This window comes from Pseudophryne corroboree, chromosome 10, assembly GCF_028390025.1.
Source record: "Pseudophryne corroboree isolate aPseCor3 chromosome 10, aPseCor3.hap2, whole genome shotgun sequence".
Taxonomy (NCBI): domain Eukaryota; kingdom Metazoa; phylum Chordata; class Amphibia; order Anura; family Myobatrachidae; genus Pseudophryne; species Pseudophryne corroboree.
Window position 1 is genome coordinate 32,933,642 of NC_086453.1, and position 19,419 is coordinate 32,953,060.

At 44.4% G+C, this 19,419-nt stretch overlaps 1 protein-coding gene across 2 annotated transcripts in view; it reads right to left on the reverse strand.

Moving 5' to 3' along the window:
- Positions 1-3,532: 3,532 nt before the first annotated feature.
- Positions 3,533-19,419, reverse strand: part of LOC134965894 (phospholipase A2 inhibitor gamma subunit B-like) — a 56,706-nt gene continuing 40,819 nt past the window's right edge. The window contains exons 3-4 of one of the 2 annotated variants that reach the window (XM_063942286.1): positions 8,849-8,989; positions 3,533-4,145 (exon numbers count right to left, since the gene is read on the reverse strand). In XM_063942286.1, coding sequence (XP_063798356.1) covers positions 3,955-4,145; positions 8,849-8,989 — 332 coding nt within the window. In that variant the 3' untranslated portion in view covers positions 3,533-3,954. The remainder of the gene's footprint in view (positions 4,146-8,848; positions 8,990-19,419) is intronic. The other variant, XM_063942285.1, reaches the window with a different exon arrangement.

Here is a 19,419-nt window from a genome sequence, read left to right on the forward strand (position 1 = left end):
TGGTTCAGACCAAAACACAATCTTGTGATTTAGCGGTCCTTATAGTATAGACTGCTGGGAATGGGACAATGTAACCTCATGGTTTAATACCTGGGTCTTCAACCTGCGGCCCTCCAGCTGCTGCAGAACCACACATCCCAGCATGCCCTGGTTCAGTTTTAAGATGCATTAATAGCAAAACGGTGGCAGGGCATGCTGGGATGTGTAGTTCCACAACAGCTAGAGGGCCACAGGTTAAAGACCCATGGTGTGACAGGGCTACATAATATTTTGGTGCTTTGGAATAAATGGTTTAATCATAGTAACACAAGTACACACTTTTTTATTTTTTTTTATTTGGATTTATAATTTCCAGAATCTATTTGTCTCCACGGATACAGCAATGTACTCAAATGTGACCACATCCAACTACTTAGAAAACCATCAGGCATTGTCTAGCTCACCTGTCCCTGAGGGCCGGGTCATAGCCGGTCATCACTCCATGTCTTCCTTCCTGACAATCACTGCTATACTCAGAGCTATTTCATAATTACTTTTATCAATGCTAATTTAACATTTCATGTAGGAGAACTGAGCCGCAGCAAGTACTCAGCAATTACTGTAACACTGAGCTGCCTGGAAACACAATAAATACCACGTTCCGGGCTGATATTAGTGCACATTGTGCATCTTTGGCCAGTGATAGTAATTAACCTTCATCACATATTATTATTATTAGAACAATTGTGCTAATGATGTAAATAGATTCATTAGAAGCCTGATGAGAATGAATGAGAATTTTTTTTTTTTTTAATTTGCATTTGAATTTTAAATTGTTTGGGATTAGCAGTACTGGGAAGATCTGCAGATTTGTCTTGCAAATCCGCAAAGCCGTGACAGGCCCAGGTGATAGGGGTGGGGTGACCTCTCCAAAACGTGACTGGGCCCTTGCCGGGTCCCTGAAACGAGTTTAGTATGAAATACCTACAATCAAAATCCTGGCGGTGAAAATACTGACAAGGTCAAAATATCGACATTTAAAATGCCGACAGGTCAAAAAGTCGACAAGTTTTATTGTTTTTTTTTTGTGTATGTCGATATAGGTCGACATGGACACCGTATAAGTACTTCGGGCACGGTACCTCTCTGCGCTCAACACACTATTATATTACCCCTCCAGGTCCACTGGGATGGTAAAGTATTAACAAGTCGGTTTCAATGAAAAACTCATGTCGAATTTTTGACCTGTCGACATTTTAAATGTCAGTATTTAGACCTTGTCGGTATTTTAAATGTCTGTATTTTTTACCTTTTACGGGATTTTGACCTTGTCAAGATTTTGATTGTAGGTAAATTGACTGCATCCCCCTGAAACAAAGCAGGACCCAGGTGATTAATGCTCGCTCCCCTAATTTTGTCGCCCTTGTGCGTACAGGTGTAGCAAGCACCAAGTTGTCCGTTAGCGTTGGATAATTCTGCTGCCATTGCGCAGCCTATGCACTCTGATTTGTTCATGTGGAATGTGACTGTAACTTTAATTACCAAACCGGTAATCTGTTTTACCTACAGACCTCAGAGGCCGCCCAGTGGGATAAAAAACAATTATAATAAATAAAATTCCTCCTCAAATTTGAGTTCTGCCGGTACATGTTTGCCTACTCTCCCGTAATGCCCGAATTGCCGGTAGTTTCCACAGACTTTCGGGAAAGCGGGTGCCCCTCCGGCATCCCACCCATCCTAGTAAAATCGGCAGGATGATGATAGTCAGGGAATGGTGTCATCAAGGCCCATCCCCCTATGTGTGATGTGGCAAACCGTAGGATTGTGAGCAGCCGGCAGGGCCATAATAACGTAATTCACCCCGCTCCCCTCCCCCCACCCAACAAGGACCTTCTACATCACCCCTCACAGAACTCTCTCAAAGGGGAATTAAGTAAGTTATCGTGGTTTGGGGGACTGGGATGATTAACAAGACCCTGTTTATTGGCAAATCCAGCATTTCCAGTATGGCATCCGGTTGGTAGATTTACAGTAACGAAATAGACAGTCAATAGATCGACCCCAAATGGTCAACAGGCAAATGTTCAACAGAGATAAAAGGTCAATAGGGTCAAAAGGTCAAAAGGTAAAAGGTAGACAGTGCTTAAGGTAGACAGGTTCAAAAAAGTTGACATGCCAATAGTCAACACAAGTTTTCCCCCCCAATTTTTTTAACTTTTTTAAAACGTTTTCATCATTGACCATCCACGTGGACTACAATTGGAAATAGTAACCTGTGCTGAGTTCTGCGGTAGCGGAGTGAGGAACCTTGCCAGAAGCATTTCGAGTTTAGGCGAGGCCGCAAGGGTACACGTTTCCAGTAATTTGGCTCAGAGATGGTGAAACATTCGAAATGACACCAAAAAAAACCCTCACAAACCAAACAAAAAAAATCTTGTGTCAATCTTTTGACCCTGTTGACCTTTTCTACTGTCTGCCTTTTCTACTGTCTGCCTTTTGGTCATGTCAGCTGTTGACTGTCTGTCTTTTTACTGTAGATCTATTGAACCACGCCAGTACGTAGTGAGTGGGTGTGCTGTTATTTTTATTGGGATAATTCCTTTATTGACTCAGTCCCCCAATATTGCAGATTCACACACTATCTGGGGGATGAGCATTGCTTTGGGTGTCATATTCATGTGCTGTATATACTTTTGTTTCAGCTGTCATGTTTAGGACGATTATGTGACGGTGCCACCTGCTGGCAGAGGAATGCATTGCTGGGAATTTCAACATTACACGTTGGATGATACAGTTAAAGCTACAAAATAGGTTTCCTTACAGTTTAAGAGACTCAACCAAAGTTAGAAGGCAATTCAGTGCCTGCTACAACTGTAAATTAGATAACTACATCTAGTTGCTACTTTGGTGGTAAGTTGCCAAAAGAAACAATTACTTTAATTAACAAATCTGTTTAAATTGTTGAAACTGATGTAATGTGTGCAAACGTCAGTTTGCACACAGAAGTTGGCTTAGGGGGTAATTCTGAGTTGATCGCAGCAGGAACTTTGTTAGCAATTGGGCAAAACCATGTGCACTGCAGGGGAGGCAGATATAACATGTGCAGAGAGAGTTATGGGCCCTACTCACTCGGCGATGTGCCGCCGAGGTGCCCGACGGCCGATACGGCCGACGAGCAACTCGGCGGCGGTGAGGGGGGGGGGGGGCAGTGACGGGGGGAGTGATGTTTCTTCACTCCCCCCGTCACCCGGCTGCATTGAAGTGCAGGCAAATATGGACGAGATCGTCCATATTGGCCTGCATGCACAGCCGACGGGAGACCAGCGATGAACGAGCGCGGGGCCGCGCATCGTTCATCGCTGGAGACTCCACACTGAAAGATATGAACAAGTTCTCGTTCATTTATGAACGAGATCGTTCATATCTTTCAGAATATCGCCAAGTGTGTAGGGCCTATTAGATATGGGTGGGGTGTGTTCCATACCCTCCAACATGACCCGCCCCACTAGGTACAAAATGCTCTGTTTCTGGACTTCCCTCTTAATTTATTATTGCCATCACCTGTGAAGAAACAGCTTTCTTATCATTTATCTAGTTCAACACAGGTGATGGAAATCATAAATTAAGAGGGAAGTCCAGAAACAGAGCATTTTGTACCTAGTGGGGCGGGTCATGTTGGAGGGTCTGGTGTTCAATCTGCAATCTAAATTGCAGTGTAAAAAAAAAGTAGCCAGTATTTACCCTGCACAGAAACAAAATAACCCACCCAAATCTAACTCTCTCTGCACATGTTATATCTGTCCTCCCTGCAGTGCATATGGTTTTGCCCAACTGCTAACAAAGTTCCTGCTGTGATCAACTCAGAATTACCCCCTTAATGCTAAAGCAAGTTCCAGTGTTATAATCCCCATTTGTAAAATACATGCACAATATATACATTGACAGGAATACAATTATTGACTGCTTTGGTTTTCATCACACAAGTTTTAGAAAGACAGTGACAGAGATAACCAGCGGAAAGAGACTTTGGCGGAGATAACCACAGCTGTTGGCACATTTGGTTTCAACATTAACAATCTTTGGCCCCAGCTTCCACACTTGGCGAGTCGGTTCGCACATCTCCTTAGTGGAACAGCCACGTGATATCGTTTTGGACAGTATGCTCCCTACAAGAGAATAACCATTAGTCATGGCTGCTACAGACAACACTTTACATTAAGGGGTCTATTCATGAAGCAGTGAAATCAGTGGAGAAACAGACAAGTGGATAAACTGCCCATGGCAACCAATCAGCATCTCCCTTACATTTTATATGTACTGGATAAAGGCTACCTTCAAAGCTGATTGGTTGCTATGGGCAACTTCTCCACTTGACCATTTCTCCACTCTTTTCACTGCTTCATGAATAGACCCCTAAGTGAGCAATAAGTTGTAGAGCACAGGGTGCATGTTTTGCAGGTCTCCTCACAGAATCACAAGTGACATAATTAACTCCACCTGTGGACCTTTTAAAATGTGTCAGTGATTAATTAATACACCTGTGCACCTGCTGGGTTACCTGCAAAACATGCACTGCGTGGGGTCCTGAGGACCAAGTTTGAGATCCACTGTTGTAGAGTGATACTGTATGTACATTGTAGAAAATGTTCTGGATTCTGCCCTATATGTGCCATAGCTGACCACTGTATCATGCATGTTGTGTGTTTCTGCTTGTTTACACAATACATATCGCTGGGAACGTTACTGACCCCTCCCTCAACACCAATAGAAAAAGCTCACTAATAGGCCCTACACATTGGCCAATCCACCGCCGAGCTGCCTGACGGCGGATACGGCCAACGGGGGACCCGGCGGCGGGGGAGGGGAGGGCAGTGACAGGGGGGGGGGGTGACATTTCTTCACTCCCCCCATCACCCAGCTCCGTGGACTTGCAGGCAAATATGGACGATCTCGTCCATATTGGCCTGCATGCACAGCCGACATGGCACCAGCGATGAACGAGCGCATGGCCGCGCATCGTTCATCGCTGGTGCCTCCACACTGCCCGATATGAACGTTATCTCGTTCATATCGTGCAGTGATATCGTCCAGTGTGTAGAGCCCCTTACAGTCAATCTGAAAAATCAACCAAAAATAGCCATTTTCAATAGAACTTTCTGAAACCGCTCTATTTGAGCAATGATTTAAAAAATTGTGGATATGCAAATTAGCCTAGGAATGAAGGGCTTTGTGGGTAATACAGTGCATGTGACAATAGGCCAATAGGGATGCATTTGTATTATTTTGTTGAGTTTTGGTCGCTTTTGTGTCAGTTTTGTGTTGATTGCTTTGTTCTGTTGAGTGTGAATAGAACACATTTAGAACTTCAAACAGAACCTCAGATAGACAGACACCATTGATACCAGAATGGAACCAAACATTTGAGTGTTAGTAAATGTTCTATTTTGAATAGAAACACTGTGGTCCATTCTTAGGTGATGTTGGTTCTATTTTGGCTGATTTTAACCAGACCCAAAATCGACCATTAGTAAATTGACCCCAAAGAATCAAAATAATATCCCTTTCAGACCACCAGCAATAACTCGGCTTATTGCACATGAATGCGCAGCAACCCGTGTTTCAGCGCAGTCTGAAAGGGGCCAGTTGAAGTAACCCAGGCCGAGCGACCTGGCATTTCAACCCGGGTAGCGAGCAGGGTTGAATATGGGTTCAACCTGGCTCACGTTGCAGTGTGAACAGGTAAGTTGGGTCCATGCGACTTGGGACCCGCTCACTGCATAGGAAGAGGCAGCGCTTGGAGACCACCTGATCTCCAAGTGCCTCCTCAGGATGCGTCGGTGGTGATGTCACCAACCCGGCAATAAGCTGGGTGAGGCCAGCAGTCTAAAAGGGGTCTCAGCCGGGTTGCACCTGGGAAGGACCCGTGTACATATCCTGGGCGCGGCCCTGCAATGCGGTCTGAAAGGGGAATTATTTGCAGTAATATGGATTTGGCCACAAAGCAGGACCAACAACAATCCAACATCAAAGGGAAAACTTGGAACTTCATCCTAAAAGTAAGCTAGACACACATCGCTGACGATCCCTGGGCACTTGCAGCCAGCACATATGTTACATACATCCCTGCATGTATGTTCATATGTGCTATCCCACTCCCCCCTGCACGATATGGTGTGAGCTACACCCCAGGGGCTGCAGCCACCACTGCTGACCACAGTGAGTATTTGCTGGAGCTCTGTGACCAGATCAGGTCCATCATAGAGGAAAAAAATCAGATTAAAGTATGCTCCATAAGTGGCAAGGAATTCTTACAATTAGTGGAAATGGTGTGTTTTATTTTATTGTTTTCCTGTATGGGAATTCATTGCATCAATGTGTGGTTTATTGTTTTCCTGTATGGGAATTCATTGCATCAATGTGTGGTTTATTGTTTTCCTGTATGGGAATTAATTGCATCAATGTGTGGTTTATTGTTTTCCTGTAGGGCATTCATTGCATCAATGTGCACTTTATTGTTTTTTTTTATCCTGTGGGGGCATTTATAATTGATTGCATCAATGTTTATAATGGATAAATGCCCATAACAGTATTTACTCTGTTTACTGTTCTGTTCTTGAGAAATGGGGTATGTAATGGCTCAATGCCTATAAAATAATTTACTTTCTAACACCTGCTGTTCTATTTTTGATAATTGGATCATGTAATTGGTCAAAACCAATGGGTATTTTTTGTAACAAAAAGATAATAATTCTGTAATGTTTGTTGATTCCTTTTATATTATAATAAATGACATCGTAACATTTTACTTAAATAAACTCCTTTATTTTTCTTTGTTTGTCTCCTTGGATCGGGCACGGGGGAGGAGGAGAGGAAGGGGGGGCCTGTTTTTGAAGTTGTTTCACCCAGAATAAAGTGGAAATTCTATTTCAACATTGGCATGCCTTCCAACCGTGGAGTTAAAGGCCAGGTCCCTACGCATGCCTAAGGTGTGCCCGCCTGGAAGGAGAATGGCCTTGTGGCACACCTCCATTTCTATCACTCTGGGGACAGGACTTTGCTTGGGTCAAGTTGCTTCTCAGAGTCACCTCATCTTTGTGAATGGTTGCAGGGGTGACGACAGCTGTGCCGGGCCAAGGTAATGGGAGGGGACATGTCCAATGCAGGGAGGTGTGGCCAGCCACCCTCCTTCTGAAATATAAAAAATATTATTTCATGTGCGGTCGCACGCGCTGGGCGGGCGGTTGCCAGCATGGGGGAAGATGATCGGCCGGGTGTGATTGATCACCAGGAAGAGAAAGAAGTGACTGCTTCTGCAGATGCCTCTGTGTCCAGCGCAGCACACAGCAGCGTGTGTGCTGGGCTGAGGAGAGAGGCTGCTGCTGCAGCAGTCATTTCTCTCTCTCCCCGCTCCAAGTGCTGCTGCCTACAATGGGGAAGGGGGAGGGGGGGGGGGTGCAACGGGACCCAACGCCACACCCTCCATCAGCCCCTCCAACAGGCCCAGCCTGGGTAATGTCTATGTGCCCCTCCTCCCTCTCGGTGCCACTGAATGTTTGTATGTGTATTTTATGTGTGTGTGTGTGTGTGTGTGTGTCCGTGTGATAGTGTGCTTGTGTGTGTACAGTAAATATATTTATGTGTGATATTTTTTGTGTATACAGTATATCTGTGAAATAGAGTCTATCAGTGTGTATTTGTGTCTATATATCTGTTTGTTTGTTTGTTTGTCTATGTGTGTGTATGGTTGGGACTGTGAATGTGTTATCATCACACATTGCTCTAGTCTGTGTGGTCAATTAAATATAGAATACACATTTTTCTGATTTCACTATACCGTTAAAAAATCGGGATGCGGTCGTTAGGTCGACACCACTTTGGTCGACAGTCATTAGGGCGACCACTATTGGTCGACAGGGTCATTAGGTCGACGTGTACTAGGTAGACAGGTCAAAAGGTCGACATGAGTTTTCCACAATTTGTAAATTTTTTTTGTACTTTATCATACTTTACGATCCACGTGGACTACGATTGGTAATTGTAACCTGCGCCAAATGCAGCGGTAGTGGAGCGAGGCACCTTGCACGAAGCGTGGTGAGCCATGCGAGGTGACACAGTGCACTAATTGGGGCTTCCCGTCACTTTACGAAGAAAATGACACCAAAAAAAACTCATGTCGACCTTTCGACCTGTCAGCCTAGTACATGTTGACCTAATGATCCTATCGAACTAATGACCCTGTCAACCTAATGCATGTCGACCAATAGTGGTTGACCAAATGACTGTCGACCTAAGTTGTGTCGAGCCAACGGAATGCAGTCAGTTTACCTCCAATCAAAATACCGACGTTCAAAATCTCGACACCAATTGACCGATGGTCAAAATCCCGACAAGGTCAAAATACCGACACGGACAAAATACCGACATTTAAAATACCGACATGGTCAAAATACCGACATGTAAAATGCCGACAGGTCAAAATACCGACATGAGGTTTTCATGATTTTTTTCATTGAAACCGACTTGTTCATACTTTACCATCCCAGTGGACCTGTAGGGGGAATATAATAGTGTGCCGAGCGCAGCGAGCCATGCGAGGGGATGCGGTACACTTTATATGGTGTCCATGTTGATTTATGTCGACATACACACATAAAAACATCAAAAAATGCATGTCGGTATTTTGACCTGTTGGCATTTTACATGTCGGTATTTTGACCTTGTCGTTATTTTGACCTTGTCGGGATTTTGACCATCGGTCAATTGGTGTCGGGATTTTGAACGTCGGTATTTTGATTGGAGGGATTTCATACCGATCCCGAGCCAGCGACTCATCCCCAAAACTATCATTACACAGTTGCAGTAAATGTACCTGTTGTACTCGTCAGCTGGGTCACGCACTCTGTCTCATTTCCAATGCAATTCATTAAGATCTCAGCTTTACACGTGCTGGAGTTTGGAGAGAAGCAGCCTTTGCATGTCACCCCATTTTTACTATTCATGTCTTCTGTAACTAAGAATGAAGAATAGAGACATATTTAAAAATAAAAAATAAATGTACTAAAAAAGTAAACAGTATAATTAGGATTACAGTCCATAGACAGACACAATATTGGTGAAGCACTTTTAGAGTGAGATCACCACCTACACACACTGCGGGGATCTATTTTGTGGGTGTAACCACTAACACATAATGTTGCAGCCTATCAATGCACTGGGACCAGCGACATCAGTGAGGGGGAGGCACTTTGTAGTCAGTGATGTCACTAATTCCTAGTGACGTTGTATGCTGAATATCTGTAGAAGCCTCGTATTACACCTTCCTATGGGGGTCATTCCGAGTTGATCGCTCACTGCCGATTTTCGCCTTCAGGTGAAAAAATGGCATTCATGTGCATGCGTATGCCCCGCAATGCGCACGCGCAACGTACGGGTACAAAGCCCTTTATGGTTGTGCTCAGGTTCTAGCAAAGTTTTTCTTTGCATTGACAGCCGCAAGAAGATTGACAGGAAGGGAACGTTTCTGAGTATCAACTGACCGTTTTCAGGGAGTTTTTGCAAAAACGCAGGCGTGTGTGGAAAAACGCAGGCGTGTGTGAAAAAACGCAGACGTGGCTGGGCATTCACTGGGCGAGTGTATAACGTCAAATCCGGACACAAATAGGCTGAAGTGATCGCAAGCACTGAGTAGGTTCAGGGCTACTCTGAAACTGCACAAACTGTTTTTGCAGTGCTCGGCTGCACAAGCATTTGCACTTCTGCTAAGCTAATATACACTCCCCAGTGGGCGGCGGCATAGCGTTTGCACGGCTGCTAAAACTAGCCAGTGAGCGATCAACTCGGAATAACTCCCCATATCCTCTCAACGTCAGTGGTGGGCAACACTGATCAGAGGTGCATGTCCACAGGGGCGGATCGGGAGCTAAAAGTGGCCCTGGAAAAATTTGTAAAGTGGCCCCACATGTGCAGCAGCAGAGGTATAGCACAGCGTACCGTGTAGCCATGGCACAGTCAACCGCTCTACCCTAGACATTTGGCAATATCTAGAATCAAGGCGGAAGTTAGGATTAGGGAGAAAATATAAATATAATTCTTTAGAAAAATATATATTTTAGCTTATAACACCCATTGTCTGCCAATCACCATTCACTCCATCCTACATGTCAGCCAAGCACAAACACCAGACAGCACAAAAACTAGATCATCCGCAATCACAAAGCCTAAGTGGCAAAATAATAATATACAGATGCTGTATATACACTGCTGTGAGATGGATGACAGAATTGCTGTGCTGTAGACTATACATAGACATTGAATAACAGAATTAATTGGAGCTGTCTGTCATGGGAGGAGCAGGGACAGATGTTTACAAACCAAACAGGAACCCAGACACATTGGACCACCAGGAATTTTCCCTTTGAGCCGTATAGGCCAATCCTCCATTGTGTGTCACCAAGATGGCACCGAGGAGACTCAGTCACATCCTAGGGGGCATGCCCATCTCTGAAATGCCCCAGGCTGCCACTTGCTAGTGCCGCTACTCCTCTTGTTACCCTTTAACTGTTGTGTGCAATGGAGGCAAATGCAAGCAGATCTCATTCACTGCTGCTCTGCTGTGCTACTGGGGACAATGCAGACCTGCAGGACAGTGGGAAAGAGCCCTCGAGTAGGGACTGTCATGCTGGAAACCCTCAAGTAGGGACTGTCATGCTGGAAACCCTCAAGTAGGGACTGTCATGCTGGAAACCCTCCAATAGGGACTGTTGTGCTGGAAACAGGACAGTTGGGAGATCTGCACATGCAGTTGTTTAATGCAAGACATTATTCAGACCCACGTTTTAAAGACATACTTACCTGTTTTTTAATGCTGGCCTCCAGTCATAATAATGTGACTTAACCATGTATGTATATATATATATATATATATATAGACAAGATTCCCAAATTGCGCTAAAGAATAACACAAGCAGCACCTCTAGAAGGACTTTCTGTTAGCTAAAGTCAAATAAATAACAAATACAAAGCAAGATCTGAGGGCGCTAATTATAGGGGAACACCATCAATCACTATCTAAATAATTAATACAACAGAATCATTTAAAAATTTATTAAGAGACTCAGAACAAATTGATTAATTTCCAAATTGCTCAATGACATGATGAATTCAACACCTTAACAGCTATAATGGATGTAATTCCTTGTTTCTGAAACTTCGACAGTATAACAGAATGTCAATCTGAAGAACCCAACGCGTTTCGCCCCGTGGGACTTCCTCAGGGGTATTGAATCAATTGGTTAGATACAACATGATTATAGTAGCTTGGAAGAGTGAAAACATCGCTGTGAATAATTTTTATGATGAATCAGTATATGTCTGAGTAAAAAACTCAAAACAAAAAGGATTATCCTTAAAAAGACCAAACAAGGTCAGACATGAGGTCTGGGTCTGACCAAAATTTAGGAACAGACCAATATTTCATGTAGTATTAAATAGCACTGGACGTACAATAATGAAGCAATTTCCTCTTATAATGTATAAGGGCAGAAATGCAGAGATACATGTGCTCCTCACATGTCTGCCCTTGTTTGGTCTTTTTAAGGATAATCCTTTTTGTTTTGAGTTTTTGCTCAGACATATACTGATTCATCATAAAAATTATTCACAGCGATGTTTTCACTCTTCCAAGCTACTATAATTATGTTGTATCTAACCAATTGATTCAATACCCCTGAGGAAGTCCCACAAGACGAAACGCGTTTGATTCTTCAGATTGACATTCTGTTATACTGTCAAAGTTACAGCAACAAGGCATTACATCCATAATAGCTGTTAAGGTGTTGAATTCATCATGTCATTGAGCAATTTGGAAATTAATAAATTGGTTCTGAGTCTGTTAATACATTTTTAAATTATTCTGTTGTATTAATTATTTAGATAGTGATTGATGGTGTTCAATAATATCCCCTATAATTAGCGCCCCCAGATCTTGCTTTGTATAAGTATAAATATATATATATATACACGTTATGGTAAGAACTTACCGTTGATAACGTGATTTCTCTTATGTCCACAGGTATCCACAGGATAACATTGGGATATGGTTGAGCGACAGCAGAAATGGCACCAACACGGTCACAAGCTTTCTGGCCTCCCAGGATGCATCGTGGCCTCACCATATAGTCCCGCCCACTGACTCAGTCAAATCAGTTCTTTCCACAGCAATTTAGGCAGGAGCATCAGGTAGAGACCTGTTTAGGCGATAAGAACACACATGCACACCCTTCCATACAAGAAGGAAGAGGTTTAGTGATTGTCTAGATCCTCAAACCAGGTGCGTCAGGGTGGGATCCCTGTGGACATAAGAGAAATCACGTTATCAACGGTAAGTTTTTACCATAACGTCTATTTCTCTGGCTGGGTCCACAGGATTATCCACAGGATAACACTGGGATTCCCAAAGCCAATTTTAGTGGTGGGGACACTCCTGATTACACAGGAGGACCTTTCGCCCGAAGTCTGCGTCATGAGAGGCAAAAGTATCCAAGGCATAATGTCTAATGAATGTGTTTATGGAAGACCATGTGGCTGCCTTACATATCTGTTCTGCTGATGCACCCTGTTGTGCTGCCCAAGAAGGACCTACCTTACGTGTAGAGTGTACAGAGACATTAGCCGCAGTAGGGAGATAAGCATGTGAATAAGCTTCTGATATTACCATTTGGAGCCATCTCGCCAGCGTCTGTTTACTAGCAGGCCATCCTCTTCTATGAAATCCATAGAGGATGAAGAGAGAATCTGTTTTCCCGATGGCACTAGTACGATCTATGTAGATTCTTAAATCTCGGACCACGTCCAGCGATGCTTCTCCCGCAGATAGTCCCGATACCTGAAAAGATGGGACTACAATCTCTTCATTCAGGTGAAACTTTGAAACCACCTTTGGAAGATAACCAGATCTCGTTCTGAGAACTGCTCTGTCTGGAAAAAACTTAGGAAAGTAGACTTACATGATAATGCTGACGCCATTGCCAGTAGAAAAAAAACTTTAGCCGTTAACCATTTAAGATCTGACATCCTCAACAGATCTGTGTACCAATGCCTTCTTGGCCAAGCTGGAGCTATTAGAATTATTGCTCCCTTTGTTTGCTTTATTTTTCTCACTACTCTGGGTAACAGGGAGATTGGAGGTAACAGATATGCCAGATGAAATATCCATTCTAATGACAGTGTGTCTACAAGGACCACTCCTGGCTCCCTTGTTCTCGATCCGTACCTTGGAACTTTGTTGTTTAGACGAGACGCCATGAGTTCTATCTCTGGTAGTCCCTATCTGTTCACTAGTGTCTGAAACACTTCTGGGTGCAATTCCCATTCGGTTTCCTGAATGGTTTGTCGACTGAAAAAATCCGCTTCCCAGTTCAGTACACCTGGGACAAACACTGCTGACAATGCTGGAAGATGGAGTTCTGCCCATCTTAGAATGGGAGTTACTTCCTCCATCAATTTCTTGCTGTGAGTTCCTCCTTGATGATTGAGGTATGCTACTGCCGTCGCATTGTCTGAGTGAATCTGGACCGGTCTTCCTTGCAGACTGTCCTTTGCCTGACCTAGAGCCATGTAAATGGCCCTTATCTCCAACAGATTTATTGGCAGGCGACTTTCCCTTGCGGTCCATTTTCCCTGGAACCACAGGCTTCCGAGTACCGCACCCCAGCCTTGCAGGCTGGCATCTGATGTCAGGACTTGCCATTCTTTTATCCAGAAGGGTCTCCCCTTGTTTAAATGGTCTGTCTGTAGCCACCACACTAACGACCTTTTTACGTTTACTGGAAACTTTATCATCTGCTTTTTTATTGTCTGATGATTTCCATTCCATCTGGTCAGAATAAGGTGCTGCAATGGTCTGGAGTGGAATTGCGCATATTCCACCATGTCGAATGTTGATACCATCAGACCCAACAGTCGCATTGCTGCATGGACTGACATTGTCTGGGCGTGCAACAACGCTTCCTGAGCCATGACCTGCACCTTGACTATCTTTTTCTCTGGTAAGAGAATTTTCTGTAGGTCTGAATCCAATATGGCCCCCAAATGAACCATACGCTTTGACGGATTCAGAGACGACTTTTCCCAATTTATGAGCCACCCGTGTCTCTGTAAACAAACTATTGTCTGTTGAAGATGGCTCAAAAGTAAATCCTGCGATTGTGCTAGGATTATCAGATCGTCGAAGTATGGGAATATTCTTATCCCCTGTTTGCGCAGACAAGCAGCCATAACCACCATGATCTTGGTAAACACCCTGGGTGCTGTTGCTAGCCCGAAGGGCAAAGCTTGGAACTGAAAATGTTCCTGGAGTATGGCAAACCTGAGGTAACACTGATGGGACAGTGCTATAGGTACATGTAGGTAAGCATCCCGTACATCCAGAGATACCATGTAATCTCCCGATTCCATAGCCAACATTATGCAGCATAACGTCTCCATGTGGAACTTTGGGATCCAAATGTATTTGTTTAACATTTTCAGATTGAGAATTGGTCGATATGACCCATTTGGCATCTGGATTAAAAATAGATTGGAGTAAAACCCACAACACACTGTTTGTAGTCTCTACCAAATCAGTGTAGCTGTGTCCGAACCCCCCTAGTAAGAGGAAATCCATAGACTTACCATCCCCCCATGCTCCGGCCACAGCCTGGTTACGTCTGCTGGACCTGTCTCCGCAGTGCCAGATATGGCCACAGTGCCAGATACACAAATCCCCCCAGTGCCAGATATGCTCCCAGTGCCAGATACACATGTCCTTCTGAGGAAGGACTTGTGTAGTCCGAAACGCGTTAAGCTGGTGGCGTTCGATTGTGAAGGGCTCTAGCTGTTTGACCTGGACTGTCGTTTCTCCTGATGTGCTGTGGATTCCGGAGTTTCCAGTACCTTTTGGGAGGGTAATTTGAGTACCAGATGCCAGCTAGCCCCATCCACTTTACATGTGGTTACATGCTCGTTTTAACTGTCAAATTGTGAGTGCTTAGTGTGAATAAATCTGTTGTCTTTTGTCAAACTGGTCTGTTCTATGATTTGTCTCTTCATACCGAGATAAAAACCATACCTTGAGAAGACATACAGAGAGAATTCACTTCAGACCCACTAAGCCCTTGCTGTCGGACTAAGAGAGAATCCTTCAGTCCATCGTTTTCTTATATGTAAGATTATATGGTGTTGCGCCCACCACTTTCCAGTATATACTGCTGCACCTGTATATAATGCCCACATGTATATACTGCTGCACCTGTGTATAATGCCCACATGTATCTACTGCTGCACCTGTGTATAATGACAACATGTATATACTGCTGCACCTGTGTATAATGCCCACATGTATATACTGCTGCACCTGTATATAATGCCCACATGTATATTCTACTGCACCTGTATATAATGCCCACATGTATATACTGCTGCACCTGTGTATAGTGCCCAAATGTATATTCTGCTGCACCTGTGTATAATGCCCACATGTATATACTGCTGCACCGGTGTATAATGCCCACATGTATATACTGCTGCTCCGGTGTATAATGCCCACATGTCTATACTGCTGTACCTGTGTATAATGCCCACATGTATATACTGCTGCACCTCTGTATAATGCCCACATGTATTTACTGCTGCACCTTTTTATATTGCCCACCTGTCTATACTGCTGAACTTGTGTATAATCACCACATGTATATACTGCTGCACCTGTTTGCCCACATGTATATACTGCTGCACCTGTGTATAATGCCCACATGTATATACCGCTGCACCTGTGTATAATGCCCACATGTATATACTGCTGCACCTGTGTATAATGCCCACATGTATATACTGCTGCACCTGTGTATAATGCCCACATATATATACCGCTGCACCTGTGTATAATGCCCACATGTATATACTGATGCACCTGTGTAAAATGCCCACATGTGTATACTGATGCACCTGTGTATAATGCCCACATGTACCCTTGGGCTCATATTTGTGTGTAAATCAGGCTCTGGTACCAGCCAGTGCCTCCCCAGCCCTTTACCTCACCGCATGTCAATGATATATATAAATAGGTGTACTTATGTATACAGTATATTGCCTGGATGTAATGGGAGCAGATTTTTTTTCATCTAGGAAAAAGTCACACAAACGCAAACATTATAATATGTAACTTTTTCCCGGAACTTGGACAATGTAATGGTGTGCATCGTTTATGCTCCCAATGCACATAAGATCTGACTTCCATGGGATTTTTAGACCAGGAAACGTCTAATTTTTTTCAGACCAACCCGAAAACCATCTTCATATAACAGTTGCTCAGTGTGGGAGAAAGTCTCCCATTGGCACCCAACAGTCCCATACCCACAGCAACACACACACTATGTAAAGGGGTTCGCCCAGTTTTCCCAGGATTGTAGCATAACATTTCATATGCAGATACAGCCACAATTATACACGGAATATAGGCATGCTGCATATCATTTTAATTAGCAGGATCTGCTTGTGCTCCTATTACATTCCTTGGCATCATTTTTGCAAATTTTTCCAGTGAAAAATGTGCAAAAATGACATGTACAGTATATGTACTGTTTTGAGAGATAAAAGTATTTTCTGTTTGATTTTAAGGCTAGAAATAAATGTACACACATGTATGTGCTGTAACTGTGCTGTAATTGTGTACTTGTAATTGATTTTCTATAATGACAAATACAACACACCCAAAGAACAGCTCTATTTATGCCCGACTTTATAGAGCTGTTTTGTGTGAGATTTTCAAACTCAGGGCGGGATGTACTAAACGGAAAATGCAGTAACCTTCCCCCAACCCCCCGTTTACCGCATTTTCCTAATGTACTAACAACTAGAGATGAGCGCCGGAAATTTTTCGGGTTTTGTGTTTTGGTTTTGGGTTCGGTTCCGCGGCCGTGTTTTGGGTTCGACCGCGTTTTGGCAAAACCTCACCGAATTTTTTTTGTCGGATTCGGGTGTGTTTTGGATTCGGGTGTTTTTTTCAAAAAACCCTAAAAAACAGCTTAAATCATAGAATTTGGGGGTAATTTTGATCCCAAAGTATTATTAACCTCAAAAAACATAATTTACACTCATTTTCAGCCTATTCTGAACACATCACACCTCACAATATTATTTTTAGTCCTAAAATTTGCACCGAGGTCGCTGTGTGAGTAAGATAAGCGACCCTAGTGGCCGACACAAACACCGGGCCCATCTAGGAGTGGCACTGCAGTGTCACGCAGGATGTCCCTTCCAAAAAACCCTCCCCAAACAGCACATGACGCAAAGAAAAAAAGAGGCGCAATGAGGTAGCTGTGTGAGTAAGATTAGCGACCCTAGTGGCCGACACAAACACCGGGCCCATCTAGGAGTGGCACTGCAGTGTCACGCAGGATGTCCCTTCCAAAAAACCCTCCCCAAACAGCACATGACGCAAAGAAAAAAAGAGGCGCAATGAGGTAGCTGACTGTGTGAGAAAGATAAGCGACCCTAGTGGCCGACACAAACACCGGGCCCATCTAGGAGTGGCACTGCAGTGTCACGCAGGATGTCCCTTCCAAAAAACCCTCCCCAAACAGCACATGACGCAAAGAAAAAAAGAGGCGCAATGAGGTAGCTGACTGTGTGAGAAAGATAAGCGACCCTAGTGGCCGACACAAACACCGGGCCCATCTAGGAGTGGCACTGCAGTGTCACGCAGGATGTCCCTTCCAAAAAACCCTCCCCAAACAGCACATGACGCAAAGAAAAAAAGAGGCGCAATGAGGTAGCTGACTGTGTGAGAAAGATAAGCGACCCTAGTGGCCGACACAAACACCGGGCCCATCTAGGAGTGGCACTGCAGTGTCACGCAGGATGTCCCTTCCAAAAAACCCTCCCCAAACAGCACATGACGCAAAGAAAAAAGAGGCGCAATGAGGTAGCTGTGTGAGAAAGATAAGCGACCCTAGTGGCCGACACAAACACCGGGCCCATCTAGGAGTGGCACTGCAGTGTCACGCAGGATGTCCCTTCCAAAAAACCCTCCCCAAACAGCACATGACGCAAAGAAAAAAAGAGGCGCAATGAGGTAGCTGTGTGAGTAAGATTAGCGACCCTAGTGGCCGACACAAACACCGGGCCCATCTAGGAGTGGCACTGCAGTGTCACGCAGGATGTCCCTTCCAAAAAACCCTCCCCAATCAGCACATGATGCAAAGAAAAAGAAAAGAAAAAAGAGGTGCAAGATGGAATTATCCTTGGGCCCTCCCACCCACCCTTATGTTGTATAAACAAAACAGGACATGCACACTTTAACCAACCCATCATTTCAGTGACAGGGTCTGCCACACGACTGTGACTGATATGACGGGTTGGTTTGGACCCCCCCCAAAAAAGAAGCAATTAATCTCTCCTTGCACAAACTGGCTCTACAGAGGCAAGATGTCCACCTCATCTTCACCCTCCGATATATCACCGTGTACATCCCCCTCCTCACAGATTATCAATTCGTCCCCACTGGAATCCACCATCTCAGCTCCCTGTGTACTTTGTGGAGGCAATTGCTGCTGGTCAATGTCTCCGCGGAGGAATTGATTATAATTCATTTTAATGAACATCATCTTCTCCACATTTTCTGGATGTAACCTCGTACGCCGATTGCTGACAAGGTGAGCGGCGGCACTAAACACTCTTTCGGAGTACACACTTGTGGGAGGGCAACTTAGGTAGAATAAAGCCAGTTTGTGCAAGGGCCTCCAAATTGCCTCTTTTTCCTGCCAGTATAAGTACGGACTGTGTGACGTGCCTACTTGGATGCGGTCACTCATATAATCCTCCACCATTCTATCAATGTTGAGAGAATCATATGCAGTGACAGTAGACGACATGTCCGTAATCGTTGTCAGGTCCTTCAGTCCGGACCAGATGTCAGCATCAGCAGTCGCTCCAGACTGCCCTGCATCACCGCCAGCGGGTGGGCTCGGAATTCTGAGCCTTTTCCTCGCACCCCCAGTTGCGGGAGAATGTGAAGGAGGAGATGTTGACAGGTCGCGTTCCGCTTGACTTGACAATTTTGTCACCAGCAGGTCTTTCAACCCCAGCAGACCTGTGTCTGCCGGAAAGAGAGATCCAAGGTAGGCTTTAAATCTAGGATCGAGCACGGTGGCCAAAATGTAGTGCTCTGATTTCAACAGATTGACCACCCGTGAATCCTTGTTAAGCGAATTAAGGGCTCCATCCACAAGTCCCACATGCCTAGCGGAATCGCTCCGTGTTAGCTCCTTCTTCAATGCCTCCAGCTTCTTCTGCAAAAGCCTGATGAGGGGAATGACCTGACTCAGGCTGGCAGTGTCTGAACTGACTTCACGTGTGGCAAGTTCAAAGGGCATCAGAACCTTGCACAACGTTGAAATCATTCTC